Source organism: Puntigrus tetrazona, chromosome 1 (assembly GCF_018831695.1).
Source record: "Puntigrus tetrazona isolate hp1 chromosome 1, ASM1883169v1, whole genome shotgun sequence".
Classification (NCBI taxonomy): Eukaryota; Metazoa; Chordata; class Actinopteri; order Cypriniformes; family Cyprinidae; genus Puntigrus; species Puntigrus tetrazona.
In genome coordinates, this window is record NC_056699.1 from 30,997,882 (window position 1) to 31,015,876 (window position 17,995).

The 17,995-nt window shown below is 37.6% G+C and overlaps 1 protein-coding gene across 2 annotated transcripts in view; it reads left to right on the top strand.

The window, feature by feature from the left end:
- Positions 1–1,104: 1,104 nt before the first annotated feature.
- Positions 1,105–17,995, top strand: part of nsun3 (NOP2/Sun RNA methyltransferase 3) — a 35,487-nt gene continuing 18,596 nt past the window's right edge. Inside the window, exons 1-6 of one of the 2 annotated variants that reach the window (XM_043235359.1) lie at positions 1,105–1,279; positions 1,579–1,688; positions 1,811–2,169; positions 3,294–3,448; positions 5,917–6,038; positions 7,011–8,420. In XM_043235359.1, coding sequence (XP_043091294.1) covers positions 1,160–1,279; positions 1,579–1,688; positions 1,811–2,169; positions 3,294–3,448; positions 5,917–6,038; positions 7,011–7,278 — 1,134 coding nt within the window. In that variant the 5' untranslated portion in view covers positions 1,105–1,159 and the 3' untranslated portion in view covers positions 7,279–8,420. Of the gene's footprint in view, positions 1,280–1,578; positions 1,689–1,810; positions 2,170–3,293; positions 3,449–5,916; positions 6,039–7,010; positions 8,421–17,995 lie in introns of those variants that run through there. The other variant, XM_043236071.1, reaches the window with a different exon arrangement.

Here is a 17,995-nt window from a genome sequence, read left to right on the forward strand (position 1 = left end):
TGTTTTGTGTGTACGTGAGTGTAACAGTATTTTCATTTTCAAAGATATTCCAAATACAAATTAATCAGACATTTCCCTGAATAAAACATATCAGAGTTTATGTTAAACTGGGGCAGTCGCTTCATTCAGTGACCCATTTGTGTGTTGATTTTAATGTTTGTATTGGATTATTGTCCTGATGGAAGATACAAACATGTATGAGTATAAGATTTCTAACAGAGGGGGGGGCAGATTTAGAATTTTTTTCTGTCGGTTTTTGATAGAATTCATGACGCCATCGACACAAAATATTCAGGATCTCCAGCCGAAAAACAGTACTCGGGGGAAACTTGTGACAAAGCTCCCTTCCGAAGTGAGAACGGTCCGGACACCGAGGTCTTCCAAGGGGTCTTGGTGCAGGTCTGTTGGGGTGGTCCTGATGAAACTCAGTCATTAGTGTGGGTTCAAGGGGGTCCTAAGAGTTTACCCAGGATCTTTCCTCAGGAAAACAAAAGTTATTTGTATGTAGGACAATTTTTTTCACAGGGAAGCTGGAGCTGAAGATCACTGGTGGAGAGCCAAACCCACTGTCCAGGGATGAACACAGAACACATTGGAAAGGGGTCAGCACACTGAATTTGCATATTGAATATGCGGAAAATGGCATATTTGGGCCATATCAAGAAGCGGCTTCAGTCTATGTACAGTTATAGATGAATTTAGTAACGTCAGACTGTATTGATGCCCACCAGAAACAATTGGGGACTGGTTGAATGGCTGTGTTGATACCTGGATGTCCGGCACTAACATATTTAACAATTTTTATTATGGCAGAAGTACTATGTTAATTCAGGATATCCATTATTCCACGGGTCACAGTTGTGACCGACGATTTTTCAAACACTTTTCCAAAATAATAAAAAAGTTAGCCTAAGTAAACTAAAACCATTACGATGTTTACAAATATTAACAGTTGCTTAATTACCCAATATTTAGTTAATAGAAGCAACACAATAACTCAGCTAACGAAATAAAAATTAATACGTATCCGTAGGCAAAAACCTACTGGGAGCACAGGAAAACGGAACAACTATCATAATGCACGTTTCTGGGGGGAACCAGAAAGAAGGCGGACCGCGGAACAAAAAATAAACTTAGAAATACCGGTACACCAATATCGATGTTTTCGACGAAACTATGCAGCATTAATGGATTTTCCAGCAGCACTCATCTCTTTCTAAAATCTTTTAAACGTGTTCTACCCTCCCTCTCCCATGGGAAATGCACAGCCACGAATACAGTGAGCGGTTTATATTACTACTGAAAATATACTAAGAAATCTCTCTCTCTTCAAAATTTATTTGTCTAAGGATTTTGAATATATATATATATATATATATATATATATATATATATATATATATATATATATATATATATATATATATATATATATATATATACTTTTAAATATTTTACTGTATTTTAATGGAAATTTTGTACATTATATACTATTTGGTTCATTTATATACTTTTTTTATTATTTTTTGTAAAATAATATTTGTAATTACTGAAATGTGTTTAAATTGTTCTCAACAGCTTGAAGCACAGTGTAAATGTAAACCTCAGAAGCAGGTTTGTAAGACTGTACTGAAGCATTTCGATGCCCAGTACAGCGAAGAGCTTGGAGAGCAGTGGAGTAGTGCAAGGTGGGAAATTAGACTTTTTTTTTAAAGCATTCTGAAAATGTATTTTATTTAATTTACAGAAGTGCTTTATATTAAACAGTCTCAGAACTAATCTGCACAACATATTTGTTTGATGTTTTCAGGGATGTGCTTCTGAATCCACTCTCATGGCAGTACGGTGTACTGCTTAATCGCTTCAGTGACCTTACAAACCTCAAGCAGTGCCTCACAGAGCTTGGATACACAAACCTCCTTCCACAGACGCATCCTGAATCCCCTTACCAAACAGCACCCATCCCCCTGCAGTGTTTTATTCACAGAGATCCAGTGCGGATTCCTACCCAAAGCCACCACCCCGGCTGGTTAAAACAGTACTACCTCCTAAACGCAGCCTCTCTTCTCCCAGTACTAAGTTTGAATGTGAAGGAAGGGGAGCGTGTGCTTGACCTTTGTGCGGCTCCTGGGGGGAAAAGTCTGGCTATATTACAGACAGCCACTCCTGGTAAGTTCCCAACCTAGTCGAGAAGCGTCAACGGGATACTTGTGAAATGATCTGTAGCTGAGGCAAACCCAAAGATGAACTGCTGTATGTAAAACTGTTTAAAAGTTTAAGGTTGTTAAGAATTTTCATGTATTCGAAAGAAAGGACTTGCGCACACCAAGGCTGCATTTATTTGATACAGTAAAAATTGCGACGTTGTTATTATTATAGGTTGAAGCGACTGTTTGCTTTTTTAATATAACATTTGGTTGCACTACAGTATGCATACTTACACGTACTTACAGTGTATCTACAGTGTATTTCTGTAGGAAAGTACTGGTAATTTAAGGTAACTACATGAGTTAAGTGTAGGTTTTTGGGTAGATTCGGGGTTAGTACCTAGTCATTGTAATTACTGTAATGAGTATTTAGTATGTACATGAGAAACAGGACGGTAAAATAAAGTGTTACCAACATTCTTAAAGGCTACCGATAGGGGTTTGAGGGGAGGAAAATGACATCAAATAAAGTTTAATAAAATGTATTTGATATATGAACAAGGATTTGGGGAGAGAAATGAGATTTCAAGATTAGTCCACTGGAATAACTTATGAGATATTAGTCATAAAATAAAGTGCCAGACTGTCAACTTCAAAGATAATGATTATAATGCAGTTTCACACTATAGTACTCTCTGATCCTCATAATTGAATGTGTTATTTGTTGATTTACTAATGTCTTGTGAAATGAAAAACAGTACTTTATTATCGAGCAATTTTTATAGTAAGAGCAAGTTGTTCTTTAAAACTTAAAAAATAACAGAATCAGAACAACTGCATTTGACAGTAATCTGAAATGTTTTATGTTCAGAAAATGAGTGTATTAGAATGATTTCTGAAGGATCGTGTGATACTGAAAACTGCAGTAGTAGCATCTGAGAATTGAAATTGAAACAATTTTTTTTTACAGTAGTGGAATTAAAAGCAGTTATTTTAGATCGTAATAATATTTCACAGGACCTTACTTGCCACAATACCTTACACAATGCCAACATCTTACAAAGTGTTCTTTGAGTGTCTTTGACTCATTTCTAAGACTTATGGTACATTTCTGACCTTTTTTGTGTTGCAAAATTGAACTCTTAGGGTTCCTGCACTGTAATGAAGTGGATCAGCACAGACACGACTGGCTGCTGAAGACTCTCGAGTCCTACGTTCCTCCTACGCTACGACGTCTGCTTTCAGTGACTCGCCTGGACGGCCGGAGCCTTGGGAGCATGCGGCCAGGGGCTTACGACAAGGTACCACTCTCGCCCTCCGCTCATCTGTCAGAGCCATCAAAATAGCATCCTTCAACGTATCATTTGGCTATTTTAAATGCTGATATTTACACAGGACGAGTCATCAAATGACTTCTTCATAGGAGATATCATTACCTGACATTTGTTTAGATTCCGTTAAGCTATATTCATTGAATTAACCTCCACTGAATGTCATCCATCCAAGTATTTGGGGGAAGAAAACACAAAAAAAACTGCTTGTTTGTGAATGTCAAAGTGACACTCTTGCATGACATCAATAGCAACGCTGCCTCCAAACTCCCTCATTTATCACTGTTGGCGTAACTGTTAGTGCAAGCCCTTACTTTCCATCTCAAAGCAACCAAAACCTGCAAGGTGGAATAGAGGTTTTCTGCACACTCAGTCATTTGAAGGCAAAGCTGCATATGTTCGCATTTTTTCCCCACTCATCATGAGGTGACGAGACACTAGGCAGGTCACTTGCAGCCCTCCAGGCCAAACATGCCAATCAAGCGGTGAATATGGTGCTTTTAAGGTTCCCAGATACTGCTGACTGAGTATTATCCTCTTCTGGCGGTGAGAAAAGTGTTGGGCCACTGAGCAGAAAGGTAAACGAATACACAGTGCGACAGGAGGTGTCGTGATGCTTTTAAATGAAAGCGGCTCAGGTTGAATGCGTTGGTAAAAGAGGTTAGCTTTTTCCTTTCTTGTTTTTTTTTTGAAACTAGGTTTCTGTAAAATACATCAATATTTCGTTTCTTCTTGCATGTTTCTCAACACTGAGAAATGTTCAGCATGTTTAGTTTAACCTGTAATGCACGTAGCACTATAGTTCAAAATGAAATGTTTGGTGAGCGGCACTGAAAGGCTAAACCTCTGCACATTTGAACATTTGAAAATAATTTATTATGATGCAGACAGGAAGTCAAGTAAAAGAGAGAGAGAGGCAGGATCGGGGAAAGGCCGTTGAGCTAGGACTTGAACTCGGGAACGCCTGTTACGACTTGTGTTTCATGCAATTAAAGTGTTTACCAGGTGTGCTACTGAGCAAGTTTACTGCATCAGAAAAGTGAGTCGTGTAAATCTACATGTGGGATGCAGACTTAAAAATGTATGCAAAAGTGTTTTGAGGTCAAAACACGGTAATGTGTATAGCTTGTAGTTTTTATTAAGTCTTTGTTAGTCAGTATTCCACTCTTGCAATCATAATTTGTGTGAAAAGAGAAAAAAAATGATAGGTGTTTTACTGCCACTAACGCTCATTCCGAAAACTGTAAAAAGCAGTGAATTAAACATGGAGGTTATTACTATTTTTTTTTTTTTTTTAATTTTGCGAACATCTTTTTTTAATACGACATTGCTTTGATTATAATTAATTGAATGGAGCGCGCAAGCACAGCCACACATGACTGTGATACACCCATCCCACCAGAAGGTGACAGTGTTGTTGTTTTACTCTCACTGACCTCCATTCACATTGGACAGATGCTCAAGATCCCCGGGACCCTCTATGGAGGGGACACCGGTACGCATCCGACATGATGATGAAAACCTTTTTTCCCAAAATGTCAAATGAATATGTCTCAGACGCCCGTAATCCGATCACTTTATCAGCACTGGCACTTAGTTGAGGGTAACAGGTTCGGCTCTTCCTCTTAAACGTGCCGTCGTTCCTGGATCACATTGTCAGCCCCACAGGGGTCTTTCTACGCCATCATGTCCTTTAGTGACGTTGGTCTCCAGAGTGCCCCCCGGCATTCTTTTAGCCAGACAGGCAGCAGAGCTAAGAGAGGGAATTAAGAGGCTCTAATACAAAGCTGGCAGGCAGAAAAACAGTGGGGCTCAATTGTCAGCTTGACAAGGCAGTCTCAGCCAGTTCTAATGAGAAGAGAGTAGTCTCAAAGGAAACCAAGAAAGACGAGCTTAGCTAGAGCAAGGAACGATGGGTTTGGTGGGTAAGGGACTGCAGGATTTCCTAAGAGAGACCCATACCAGAACGAATAGTTGCTATTTATTACATGTTTTTTTTTTTTTTTTTTTTTTTTTTTCAGTCCTGTCTATTGCTCATCTGAATCTTTTAGGGAGATTCTTACTGTTTGCGTCGGTTGTTTGTTTAACCACTGTAGAAGATTCTAGCTCAGGTGCGTTTTGTGATTATTAGCCCCAGGTGTGTGTATTGTTTCCACCGTCTCTCTCTCTCTCTCTACTTCAGCCGCTCTCTCATTTGTTCAGCCGCTTTCACAGAGGACGGTGTGAGTGTGTTGGTTCTTTTAAAGAGCTAATGAGGCCCATACCGGCAGGTCCCCGCTGTCCTTCTGCTTTCCTCTTTGTGTTATGTTCACCGTCCCCCAGGTGAACATGAAATATTCCCCTTCAGTCTCCTACACTGTTTTTTCCTCCCTGCAGAGTTGGAGCCTGGTCTCAGATGTGTGTTTGTCTGTGTGTGTTGCTCCGTCCCTCTGTGTCAGGTGCTTGTAGATGCCCCGTGCTCTAATGACCGGAGTTGGCTTTATACCCCTGATACCCTCCAAGGGGAAATGTGGCTGAAGGAGAGAACTCGACTACCGCTCTTACAGAAGGAACTACTCTGGTAAATATCTACGAGTGGAACTCCCTCCACACACACACACACACACACACACACACACACACACACACACACACACACACACACACACACACACACACACACACACACAAACTCGTGGGTAAGCATACAGCGCAAAACAACGCTGCAACATTTTGGATTTGATTTGAGGTCTGCAATTATCTTCTTGACGGTAACTAATAATTATTCCAAACTCCTGGGGTTGCTATGAAGGTTAAGGACCTGTTTTTATTAACATTTTGAATGATATTTTATTTAAGTTTTAATTTTAGGTGTATTAGTGCTTATGACACTTATTCAAATTTAGATTTAATTTATTTTAGTACTTTTAACATTGAAAGAACTTCTAATTTTCAGTTCTGTTTTTTATTTTTAATTAAAATATTGGTAACACTTTATTTTAAGGTGTCATAATACAGAGTATTACATAATTAGGTACTTAGTAGTAGCCATTGTACTTTCATGAAAATGGACATTGTGTAACTAAGTTATGGAACAGTAATTATGTAGATGTAACAGGCAGCTACTGTTAGACATATGTCTGTTACACAGCTACTTACACTTAAATCCAAACTTTATACACTTTATTTTTAGTAGCTAATGCCTCCTAATATTCTGTAATAGGTTAAATCAAACTAAGCTGCACCTAGATAAGGTGTACAGTGTATATATACACATGCAGTACACTTAAGTACAATCTTAATACTTTATTTCAAGTAGCTTATGCCTGTGTAATATTCTGTAATTCTAATGTAGAAGTAGCAGCCTATTGCATCTACATAATTACAAACTTTTCCATAACGTAGCTACATGATGAGTATATTTTATTTATAAGTAAGTGGCTACTACTTACTGGGTAATTACTCTGTATTGGTGACACCTTAAAAAGATGAGCAAATGATGTCTGTTTCATGTTAATAATGGCTGGTTGTGTTGTATTGTGCTGTTTGTCAGTTCTGCTCTAGCAGCAGTGCGTCCTGGAGGAGTGGTTGTCTACTCTACATGCACTCTGTCACGAGCTGAGAACCAATCGGTCGTGGAGGCGGTGCTTGCATCTCATCAAGGGGTGGAGCTTCTGGAGCTGGAGCAGCACTTAATTGGCTCTCTGTCTGATCGTTTCTGCTTTGCTCGCATTCATCCTTCAGTGGGACAGTTAGTGATCCCAGAAAAGTGTAGAACTTGGGGACCTATGTACGTTTCTCGATTAAGGAGAATATATTAAAGCTTTTATATTCAGAACCGGCTATCCAGATCCTGCTCTTTAAACTTCCCAATCTAAAAGCAATAAATAAATGAATGAAGTATAAAAAAAAAAGTAATTGCGAGTTTGTATCTTACAATTCAAGACTTTAGTATAGATTGCGAAATATAAAGACAGTTGCAAGATGAAAAGTCAGAATAAAAGTCAAAATTCAGATTATATTGAATTTAGATAATTAAGATGGAAATCAGTCAGTGAGTTCTGTCAATTCTGACTTTTTTTCTCAGAATTGCAAAATGTCAATTGTTAGAAAAGCTCACAGTTACATTCATTCATTCATTCATCCATTCCATAGGAGAAATTGCATTCAAGTCATCAATAACGTGAAATAGTTTTGCATTTTGAAATAGCTGTTTCCTATTTAAATTTGTTTTAAAATGCGATTTATTCCTGTGTTGGCAAAGCTGAATTTTCAACAGGCTTTCATTAGTCTTCAGTGTCACATGATCCTTCGGAAGTGATTCTAATATGCTGATTTGCTAAACAAGAAAGTGTGAAGTTTGAATTTACATGCCTCGACAAAGGCAAAACAGCCCAGGTTAGGCAGGAATGCTAATCTCTGCCGACCCTCCAGCTGAAGCACCACTTAATATGATCTCTCAGAAGTGAAAGCTGTTTTGAAATCTCAGAACGCAACACTTGAACAAGGTTTGAGTAATGAATGTGGGCTTGGGTCTTTTCTCTTTTGCATAAGTGTTTTTAAACGTCTCAGCTAAACTGCTTGAGGAGTTTTGCTGTTGTCAGCCTTTGAGGTCAGTGACAAATTGCATCTAATAAAACGTAAGAATTTCCCTGAATCATGGAAGAGCGCACTTTGAATGTATACCATTAATATGATATATGAAAATGAGATCGCACACACCTTTTAGACGAGGCGTGTACGTTTAAGGAACAATATGTAAGTACTGTAGCAGCACCATCCTGGCCTCATCATCTCAAGAGCCATTAATGTTAACAGAGAAGCTTGTTTCTGTTAGATTAAAATCGCATATTTTGTGGTTTATATAACTATAAGCTGCATTAGAAGATGTACACTGGGGTTTCAAAAGTGTCGTGAATGTTCAATGTTTTGAAAGCAGGCCTCAGCAAGGCTGAATTTATTTGAAAAAAAAAAAAAAAAAAACAACAGAAATTTTGTAAATTACTATTACAATTACTTTCCAGGAGCCATTCTTTGAATGCTCAGTTTCACATGGTCCTTCAGAAACAATTCTGATATGCTGATTTGCTGTTCTCGAAACATTTCTTATTAACATCAGTGTTAAAAACAGTATTATTGAAGGCTGGAGTAATGGCTTCTTAAAATTTGGCTTTGACACTACAGGAGCCGATTACATTTTACAATGCATTTGGTAACACTATATTTTAGGGCCTCTTAACTAGATGCTTATTAGCAGTGGTAGTAATTAATAGTAATTAAGCACGCAATACTGCCTTATTCTACACGACCTTATTCTGCATCCGTAATCCTACTCAATACCTAAACTCGACAAAGACATCGCTAACTATTAATAAGCAGCAAATTAGTAATTTATTGAGGGACAAGTCATAGTTAATAGTGAATAAGTGTTCCGTATTCTAAATTGTTACAATGTGTTTAAATTGTAACAGCATTTTGCTGTTGTATTTTTGACGAAACCTTGATTGATTTTGATTTTGACGAGTTTGATGTATTTTTGATGCAACCTTGGTGAGCAGAAAGATTTGACCCCCAGTATAAGTATTCAAGTATTCGACGATGGAAGCCGGTTGGATCACCTCTGGCAGGATTACAGTTGTGAGTCTGCGTAGCCTCTAAGTCTGTCGGTATTGCTCGTCTTGATAATGGAATTTCTGCTCATTCTTACGGAGCAATATTGCTCAAGCTCTGTTGCGGTATGTTTTAGGTCATTGCCCCGATGGAAGATGAATCGTCTTCCAAATTTCAGTGCTTTTGCGGATTGCTTCACGTTGTCCTCGGGGATTCTACTGTACGTAGCTCCATCCATTTTTACTCCTAACTTTATGAGTTTTCTAATCCTTGCCGCAGAGAAGCCTCCCCAAAGCGTGATGCTGCAACCACCATGCTTCACTCAGAGGATTGTGTTCTCTGTGTGATGTACTACTCGGGTTTTGCTTAGCAGCGTGGAGGTCCAAAGGTTCGCTTTATCAGACTGTAGTGCCTTCCTCTAGATGCTTGAGCCCTTCGTATGCCATCACAAATTTTTCTTGCCATGCTCCATTTTAAGATGCATTTTGTTGTTTTTGCTTGAATGAAAACCACGTCTTTTCCATCAGAGACTTTAACTTACTTGGCCATGAAAGGCTTTTTTCGTCTTGCTTATTATAGATCTTCTTCTGCTGACATTTTTAAGAACGAACATTTCTGGGCGGATTCAGATAATGCCGTATGTCAGACGTGCAGCTTCTCATTTCAGCCCTTTTTCTTTTCGTTATATAAAGGTGACATGAAAGGTGTTTTAGAAATGTTTCTCCATATTGATATTTGCTACCTTTTCAAATGCCTTTTATTTGTAGATATTGATTGTAACATATTTGTCTTCATACATTTAAAACTACAATGTAGAGTTGAATAACCGTTGCAATTTATTTTGTGAAACTTGTGAAAATGGTTGTAAATAAGAATTGGAGTGCGGTCTTTACTTAAATTATTTTTATTTACTTTATTTTTTAACTATAGGATGCACTTGAATATGTTCACTGGGGTTCAAAAAGTTTTTGAATGTTCAGTGATTTAGACATTTTTTATTTGATTGTGAATTTATTTTAATCAATTAATACTGATTGCTTAATAATGATAATATAGTGTATATATAATCAATTACTGTAATATATATGTGTGTTGTAGGATAGATAGATAGATTAATTCATCTTTTCATATTATACATGTTAAACTGTCAAAGTGGGGTTTCATTCTCCGTGTCCAAGGGTCAAAACTGCCGATTAGTTGAAGAAAATCCACTGAATTTGGTTAAACGCTGGCTTGCAAAAATGTATTCTATTTTTAAGCATTTTCACACGGGATTGTAAGCAATATTAAATAAATGCACCCCAAGCAGTAACCAGATGTTGGCCATTTTTTCTTAAAACAAAAAAAAAAGTAACAAATTCTCATGTTGCTGTTTATTTACAATAATGCAGACCGAAAAGCGTATTATACAGTGTATAGTAGCTCCGCCTGAATACGGAAGGAGCGCAAGGATGGAGAAATGTCTCAGTGTGAGTTTGTGCCGGGACGGCGGGTGTCTTCGCCCTTCCATTTTCTGCATTGGGCTCCGCTTGCCCTTTCAAATCAGTGAGCGGCTCACTCGCGCAGGAAATGAATTATTACCTCTCAGAGGGAGAGGAAAGGAAGAGAAAGGGAGGGGCGAGAGACTGGCAACGTAAAAGCGTTCTCGGTAAAGAGCGCACAGAGTCCATTGCTGGTCTGAGAAATGGGCCCAGACTGGAGGAAAATACTTTAAAATAGCCGCTGACATTTACACAAGCTCCCCGCGTCTGCTGTTTTAATAATGCCACTTTGAGAAGGACAGAAAAACGTGCACACCTGTGATGAGTTGAGTAATACGAGGAAATTAACTGAGCGGGTTCAAGCTAATTTAAGCTTTTACTTTTTGCTAATATGCTAAACTAAACTGCACTCTCCAACCGCTTCCTTTACACATAGTTCCTCTCCGAGATAATCTTTTAGTCACACTTCTCTCTGCTCTGTAGTGGAAAGACTTCACTTTTGTGCTTTACCCTCACGTCAGACAGGATTTTTAGTTTCTGCTTGCTGAATTCGCTCACACAGGGTATAACAAATTCCCCCAAAACTGCATACATTTTGCACATTTTCGAGATCCCCCAAAACCCCCCACCTATGTTGTTATACTTGTGGTGTTCAGTTTTTGAGGGAAAGCCGAGGAGCAGAAGATCAATAGCCGCATTTCCATCCAAAGTTAATAAGCTTTTGGGCAAAATTGGAACGTTGCATAAAACATTTGCGAAGAAAGCACCATTTCCATCCAGTGAGTTTGAACAAAATTGCCACTTCCTGATTACCTTTTACTAAATATCATGAAGAATAATTCAATTCGCTGCAGTAGGAAATGGCACAGTATGTAATAATTTATGTATACAATAAATTCTGATCTTCAGAGCGTGCAGATGAAATGCGGTCATGTTATCTTATTTTTGGAGCCTGCTGTTTGGGAACGCAGTTCTGGAAGAACTTTGACAAGACTTTGTTCAAGCATTTTAGAAAAACAAAACTGATGCTTTAGATGCCGTGCGATGAGATCGGTCAGTTGGTTGGTCCAGTTCTATACTGTTGTGTAAAGTTAAAGTGTATTTTTTTGTGCACATTATGGAATCCATCATAGTTTATGTGCATGCCTTCTTACCAGAAAATAAATATACTCTGTAGTTACATTTTTAATGCACATTTTTATTTATATAATTTATGCGCATCTTGCCATTTCCATCCAGCGTTTTTTTTATTTATGCAAAATGCACATAAAAACAGATGGATGGAAACATAGTTAAAGTAATAGTTCACCCATAAATGAAAATTCTGTCATCATATACTCAAGTAGTTCCATACCTGCATGAATTTCTTTGTTCTGCTGAACACAAAGGTCTTCCATAGTAGGAAAAAATACTATGGAACTCAATGGTGACCCAAAGCAGCCTGGTTACGAACCTTTTTCAAAATATCTTTCTTTGTGTTCATTTTCATTTTTTTTCTTTTTCAACCTGACCTAACTGAATGAAAACACGTTGATGAAAAGATTTAATCCAATATTTGTTAATAGAGCATAACAAGACATTTATGAAAAGGAAAAAGAGACCGGGAACACCAAATCATGTTAAGCAATTTTGGCGCAAGGCTTGATCCAAGACACGTTATTGTATAATTTATGTCATGGTTTTATTAATTATGAAAAGACTAAATATAAATGTCCTTTGAGATACATTTGAGGGGATGGTCCTGGGGACCCACTGTCCTAAAGAGCTATATAAAGATTTCTTGAAGATACACAGGCAGGTGTGATGAAGCAGGTTGGAAGAAACTTTTCAATAGAGTTGATCCCCAGGAGCAAGGTGGAAGACTCGTGGGATAGAAGGCATGGATCTGCCCTCTGTAAATGTCACGTATCTAGTTGTTTAGACCACATATGGGGAACTGCAGCATTCTGGGCCAAGCGAGCTTAAAGAGACCAGAAATTATTGCCTGCCACTGGAATGATGATTGAAGTTGATATCTGCGTACAGTGTGGGAAGTACTGTAGTATATTTGTGTACGCATTTATCTATCCAATATAAATGGAGTGTGCGAAGCAATACAAAAGATCAATAGTGCACACGCGTGGTTGGCTCTTCATTCGTGGTCGTAGTTGAACGTTAATGGTATTTGACTTCCAACAAACGACTTCCTATCCAACGAGTCACGTTTAGCTGTAGTGCAAGAAAAGCATTTGTAGTTAAAAATTATTTATACAATTTCAGTTTTTTTTTTTTTTTTTTTTTTTCACAAATGACAGATCATTCCTTTAGATAAATTGTACAGAGTCCTTTGAATCTGCAAACTAGACCTTCAACTCATTCAACTCTATATGGAGAATAATCGTGTAAACCTTTTTTTCTTTTCAGTTGAAGATAGAAAGAGGTGAAAATCTTGTATGACATGGGGTTAAGTAAATTATCAGGACTTTTGTTCGGGAAGTGAACTGTTTAATAAATGAAAGTAATGCTTTTAGTTAACAATAAGATCACTGGGGTTCGAAGAGAGCGGCATCATTTAACTACTCGTTCAGTTCGGTTTTGTGCAGATTTTCTGATGATTCGGTTCTCATTTCTTGAATTTTCACATGTAGTAAATCCACCTGTAAGATTAAGGCCCTTTGTTGCACTTTAGATCATGTGTAGCTGAACCGTCTCAGCTACGTCCTTACGTGGGTGGCAGAGCGCTGGTGACCCATACTGATATCTGATTTAATCTGCTTTTGCCCTTTGCTCTGCCTCTCTCTCTTTTTCTCTCACTCTTGCTCTTTCTCTCTCTCTTTCTGTGTGTTTGATGTCCAGATTGCTAGCCTGGCCTGCACAGCAGATACCAAGCCAACTCTGCGGGTTGCTACACAGTACCCAGTGTTAATGGGGTTCTGTTTATGACTGGCTTGGCTCTGCTTACAGAGGAAATATGGACACAAACCCAACAATGTCTGAATGTGTGCCTTTGCTTACTGAGGCATAGCTTATATTTTGGATGTTTTGTCTTATTTTATTGTAGTTATATGGGACTCTTGTTGTTTTGCAAACAATGCCCTGTTAGGGGGGCTTGTGTTTTTTTCTGATCTCATTAGTATTTGCAGTTGGAATTTTTGAGTAACATTTATATATATATATACACATATATATATATACACACACACACACAATGTCCTTGGTAAAGCTGAGCAAAGGTGGCTATGAAAATAAATCTGCATTGTTTATCCTTTTGATCTTTCATCAACTTCTAACCTATCACTGAAGTAAAACAAATGAAAGTGGGGGGAAAATCTCACGATAAAACACGTTTCTCCAATGCATGTAGGCTATAATTATTGGCACCCCTGGAAATTCTTATGAGTAAAATATCTCTGAACTATATCCACAAAATTGAGCACTCCAGGGTGATTATGAACGTGAAATTAACCAGGGTTCCTGTTTCGCAGAAATATAAATAGGAGGGAAATCAAGGCCCAAAACCCCTTAATCATCCATCACAATGAGAAAAAACAAATAATATATTTCTGAAGTGCAGCAAAAGATAACTGAACACTACAAATTAGTAAAGTGGCGTTAAGAAAAGAGCTAGAGCAGTAAAAATTCTCATGTCCACCATCAGGGCAATAATTAAGAATTTCCAATCAACATAAAATGTTACGAAACTATCTAAGAGGACGTGCATCTGTATCGTCCCATTGCGTGGTGAGAAGACAAAGACTCTCCAAGGACCACAGCTGGAGAACTGTGGAAAATAATAGAATTTTAGGGTCAGAAAACCTTTAAATATACTGCTGCATTTTGATGCTGTGAGCCTACATTTCTGCTGGAGGTCTTGGAGGTCTTGTTTAGACACATGACGATCATGGATCGTATCAAATACAGGCAGATAAAAATATGAACAAGTGACTCTGTTAGAAATCTTAGAATGGGCCATAGTTGGATCTTCCATTAGTACAAGTTTTTCCCATGGCTGTCCTGGTCATCTGACCTGAAGCCTGTAGAAAATGAGTGGATGCTGGTATTCTGAAGGATCTGGAGAGATTCTGCATGAAGGAATGGTCTCTGATCTCTTATCAGGTGTTCTCCAGACTCTTCAGGCATTACAGGATAAAAGTCAAAAATTGTACCGTCCAATTTTTATTTGTCAACTGGTCTTATATTATACGATAAAAACACGTCTTTGAAAATGCATACTGTTTATTAGTACTCATAAAGAACATACTTTTATCCTACATCCCTAATCCATGGTACATTTACTGTAACAATTACCATACTAACTATTAATACGCAGTAATTGTTCATAACCAATTAATAGTTGTGTCGTGCTGTCTTTACCAATACATTAATAATATATGTTTCAGTGTATCTGTAATTGTATGAAAATATTCAAATTTTCCGTTTGGATGCAAACCATCACTAATAAGATTATTTTATGTTAATGACCTTGAAACAGTAATTACATCCACTCCTAGCTGATCTAAATAGATGTCATCTGTCACCCTTTTAGTATCTTCATCAGATATCTGATCCACCCAGGATACAACAGATCAGTTTCCACGATAACAGACATGACAGAGCGCACAAGCTAAACAGCTGTAATGAGTCGACTTCATCTCGCCTGTTAATTACTTCATACACATTCTGCACTGTTGCTTATGGGACTAATTATGAGGCAAACAGGCAAAGATTTCAAAGTGTCTCTCCTCCAGAACGTTGAAATGTCAAATGGGAGTGTGTTCACGGGTAATGGTGCACAGAGAGACACAGAGGAAGTTCTTCTCCACGGTGTTGCTTTGCTTTGATGGTTATGTTTGAGGAGCATATAGCACATTATCCTTAATAGACTATGTCGTAAAGATCTGTGTCCGCTCAAAACAATGGCAGTTTCCTCAATAAGCCTCAACAAGCAATGTGTCAATCACCTGCATTTATTGAGCCAAAACTTATTTTCGTAAAATTTATAGGGTGAGAAAAGCAAGAGTGCCTGACCAACAAATAATGGATTTGGATCACTGTTTCGGGTGAAATAATAATAATAAAAAAAAGATCTAAAAAATGTCAAATGGTGTAACCATCAAGTAAAATATATGTTATAAATATGTTATAAATTAATAAAATATAATAACAGTAATAATAATATAGTTAAATCAAATAAAATATGTCTACATCTACATATTAGAATATATGAGATATATGAGTTTTCACTATATATTGAAATATAAACTAGTTTGTTCTGACAAAAAGGATTACCATAAATCATGCTACCTACGATAAGTGTCGATCAGTTAGTTCATATCACATCAACCCTCGCAAATTATTATTATTATTATTGGTATACTCTATTCTTAAATGATTAATATTAACAACATCAGCACCGTGTGACTATGGCTATAATGTGTAGATTTCAGTTTATGTACAGTCTAATCTGTCAGATTATTCAAAATTATTAGGAATTATTATTTAGGAAATCATTTTTCTTTAAAAGCAAATTATGCTCCCTTCAAATTACTTTTCAAATTCAAATCTTGCATAATTCTAATTTGGAATCAGAAGCACAGTTGAATTTAATTTCACGCATATGTGTGTCATCTAATCCTTTCTGGATTACAATCCACCATCAAAATAATTTTTTTGACAATTCATTATTTTAGCTTATGTGATACTCGTTTATCTGAAAACAAAGCAACAGTCAATTATTCTCCTATGAAAATGTATTATAACGAATAGGCTATAATTAAAGGTTAATGTTAAGTCATTGACTGACATAGCAGCTGCCAACTGTTTTGGACGAAGCCTTCACAAAAATCAACATTTGCAGCATCAGCTGACCCCGACCACGGCAGCCATTTTGCTGACCTCCGCGTGAACCCCGTCTTTTTTTTTTCACTTGCTTATTTTGGCAGGCTGTCCCTGAGGCAGCTGAGCTGTGTCGAGCTGCACCCCACTTCAAAGGGAGAATATAGGCCTGCTTTGCATAATCAAGCGGAGAGAAGAAGAGCGAAAAGCTCAGCAGAGAAGCTACAGCTGGAACATACAGCGTTTGATAATCTCTCCCCCACCGCAAGCCGCAGAGCTGCTAACATCCCGGCACAAAAGAGAGAATGACGCGACATCAAGCCTTGTCATGGAGTCTGACCGTGATGATGGCCATGTGTTTATCTTGTTTTGTTTCACTCGATCTGAAAGTCCAAGCTGCTGGAGCCTATAGGCTGCTAAAAGAGGCGAGATGATTAAATGCCGCGCTGTGCGCAACATCTCGACTATAGCAGTTTAAACTCTTTTGTTCATGTCACTTATATTGTAAGTTTAATGGACACTAACTAACAAAAAAGCTATTTATTCACGATGAACTCAGAATCGCGAAATAAAACATATACGATTTCCTTCAAGGCTTTGTAAACAAATATTTCACAGGGGTAGAATGGCATGAATAATTCACTCTGAAGTTTTCTGTTTCCCAGCCAACTTGAATATTATATTAGAGATGCGCTAATATTAAAAATTTAGCAATACTGATAAGCTGATTTCACTCAAGTTTTAAACTATTTCGTCTAAAATAATAATAATAATAGCAGTTATTATTATTATAATGGTATAGTATGAAAAACATGGATGAGATCTGATAAATATGACATTTAACAGTGATTCAGTTTTTAACTTATTGATCACTAGATTGGAGCAAAAAATAATTTTAATGTAAATACTGATTGAAAATGTCTAATATATGATATAGGTATTGTGCCTCTCAAATATTATGGTAAAATAATATTATTTTTTATTATTATTTGTATTAGCAAATCCTTAAATCCTTTAAGGATATGTATTTTATCCTGCTGTATCATATTTAATACACAAATTCCTAAGGCCTCATCAAAATGGTCAACATCAAAATCAAATCAAAATGTTTACTCCTCATGTTCTCACTTTATCGATATGCGAATAATCTCCGCTGACATGCTAAGAGGTAATAAATCGAGCATTTTAAACTGTCTTACATTTTACGTTTCTTGAAGTCAATCTTAAAATCGGAAAACGGCTCAAACACTCACGATTAATCTCTCGACTTTAAGCTGCCATGCTTTATTTCTTTAAAAGTCACGATGTCGAATCTCATCTGAGAGGTCATCATCTTGAACCGGCGGATGGACTTGATCTCATTAACCTCATTAAGTCACTTCGGCTACCTGTTTCGAGAAAATACTTCCCCCGTAGCTCACTGAGCAAAAACTTTCTGTCCAAATATCCTGCCTGAAAGGAATGCTGAGTTAGGTCTGGCCCTAGATCCTGTGAACTCCTCATCAGCAGGGTCAGTCACAGTCCAGCGCGGTTTAATGTCCGTCACTTGAAAGTAATGGGTTGAAGCGGTTCTTTTGCTGATCTGAGACCGGTTTTAGCGTTCTGTCATGGGCATTTTTCCCGCAGCAGACTC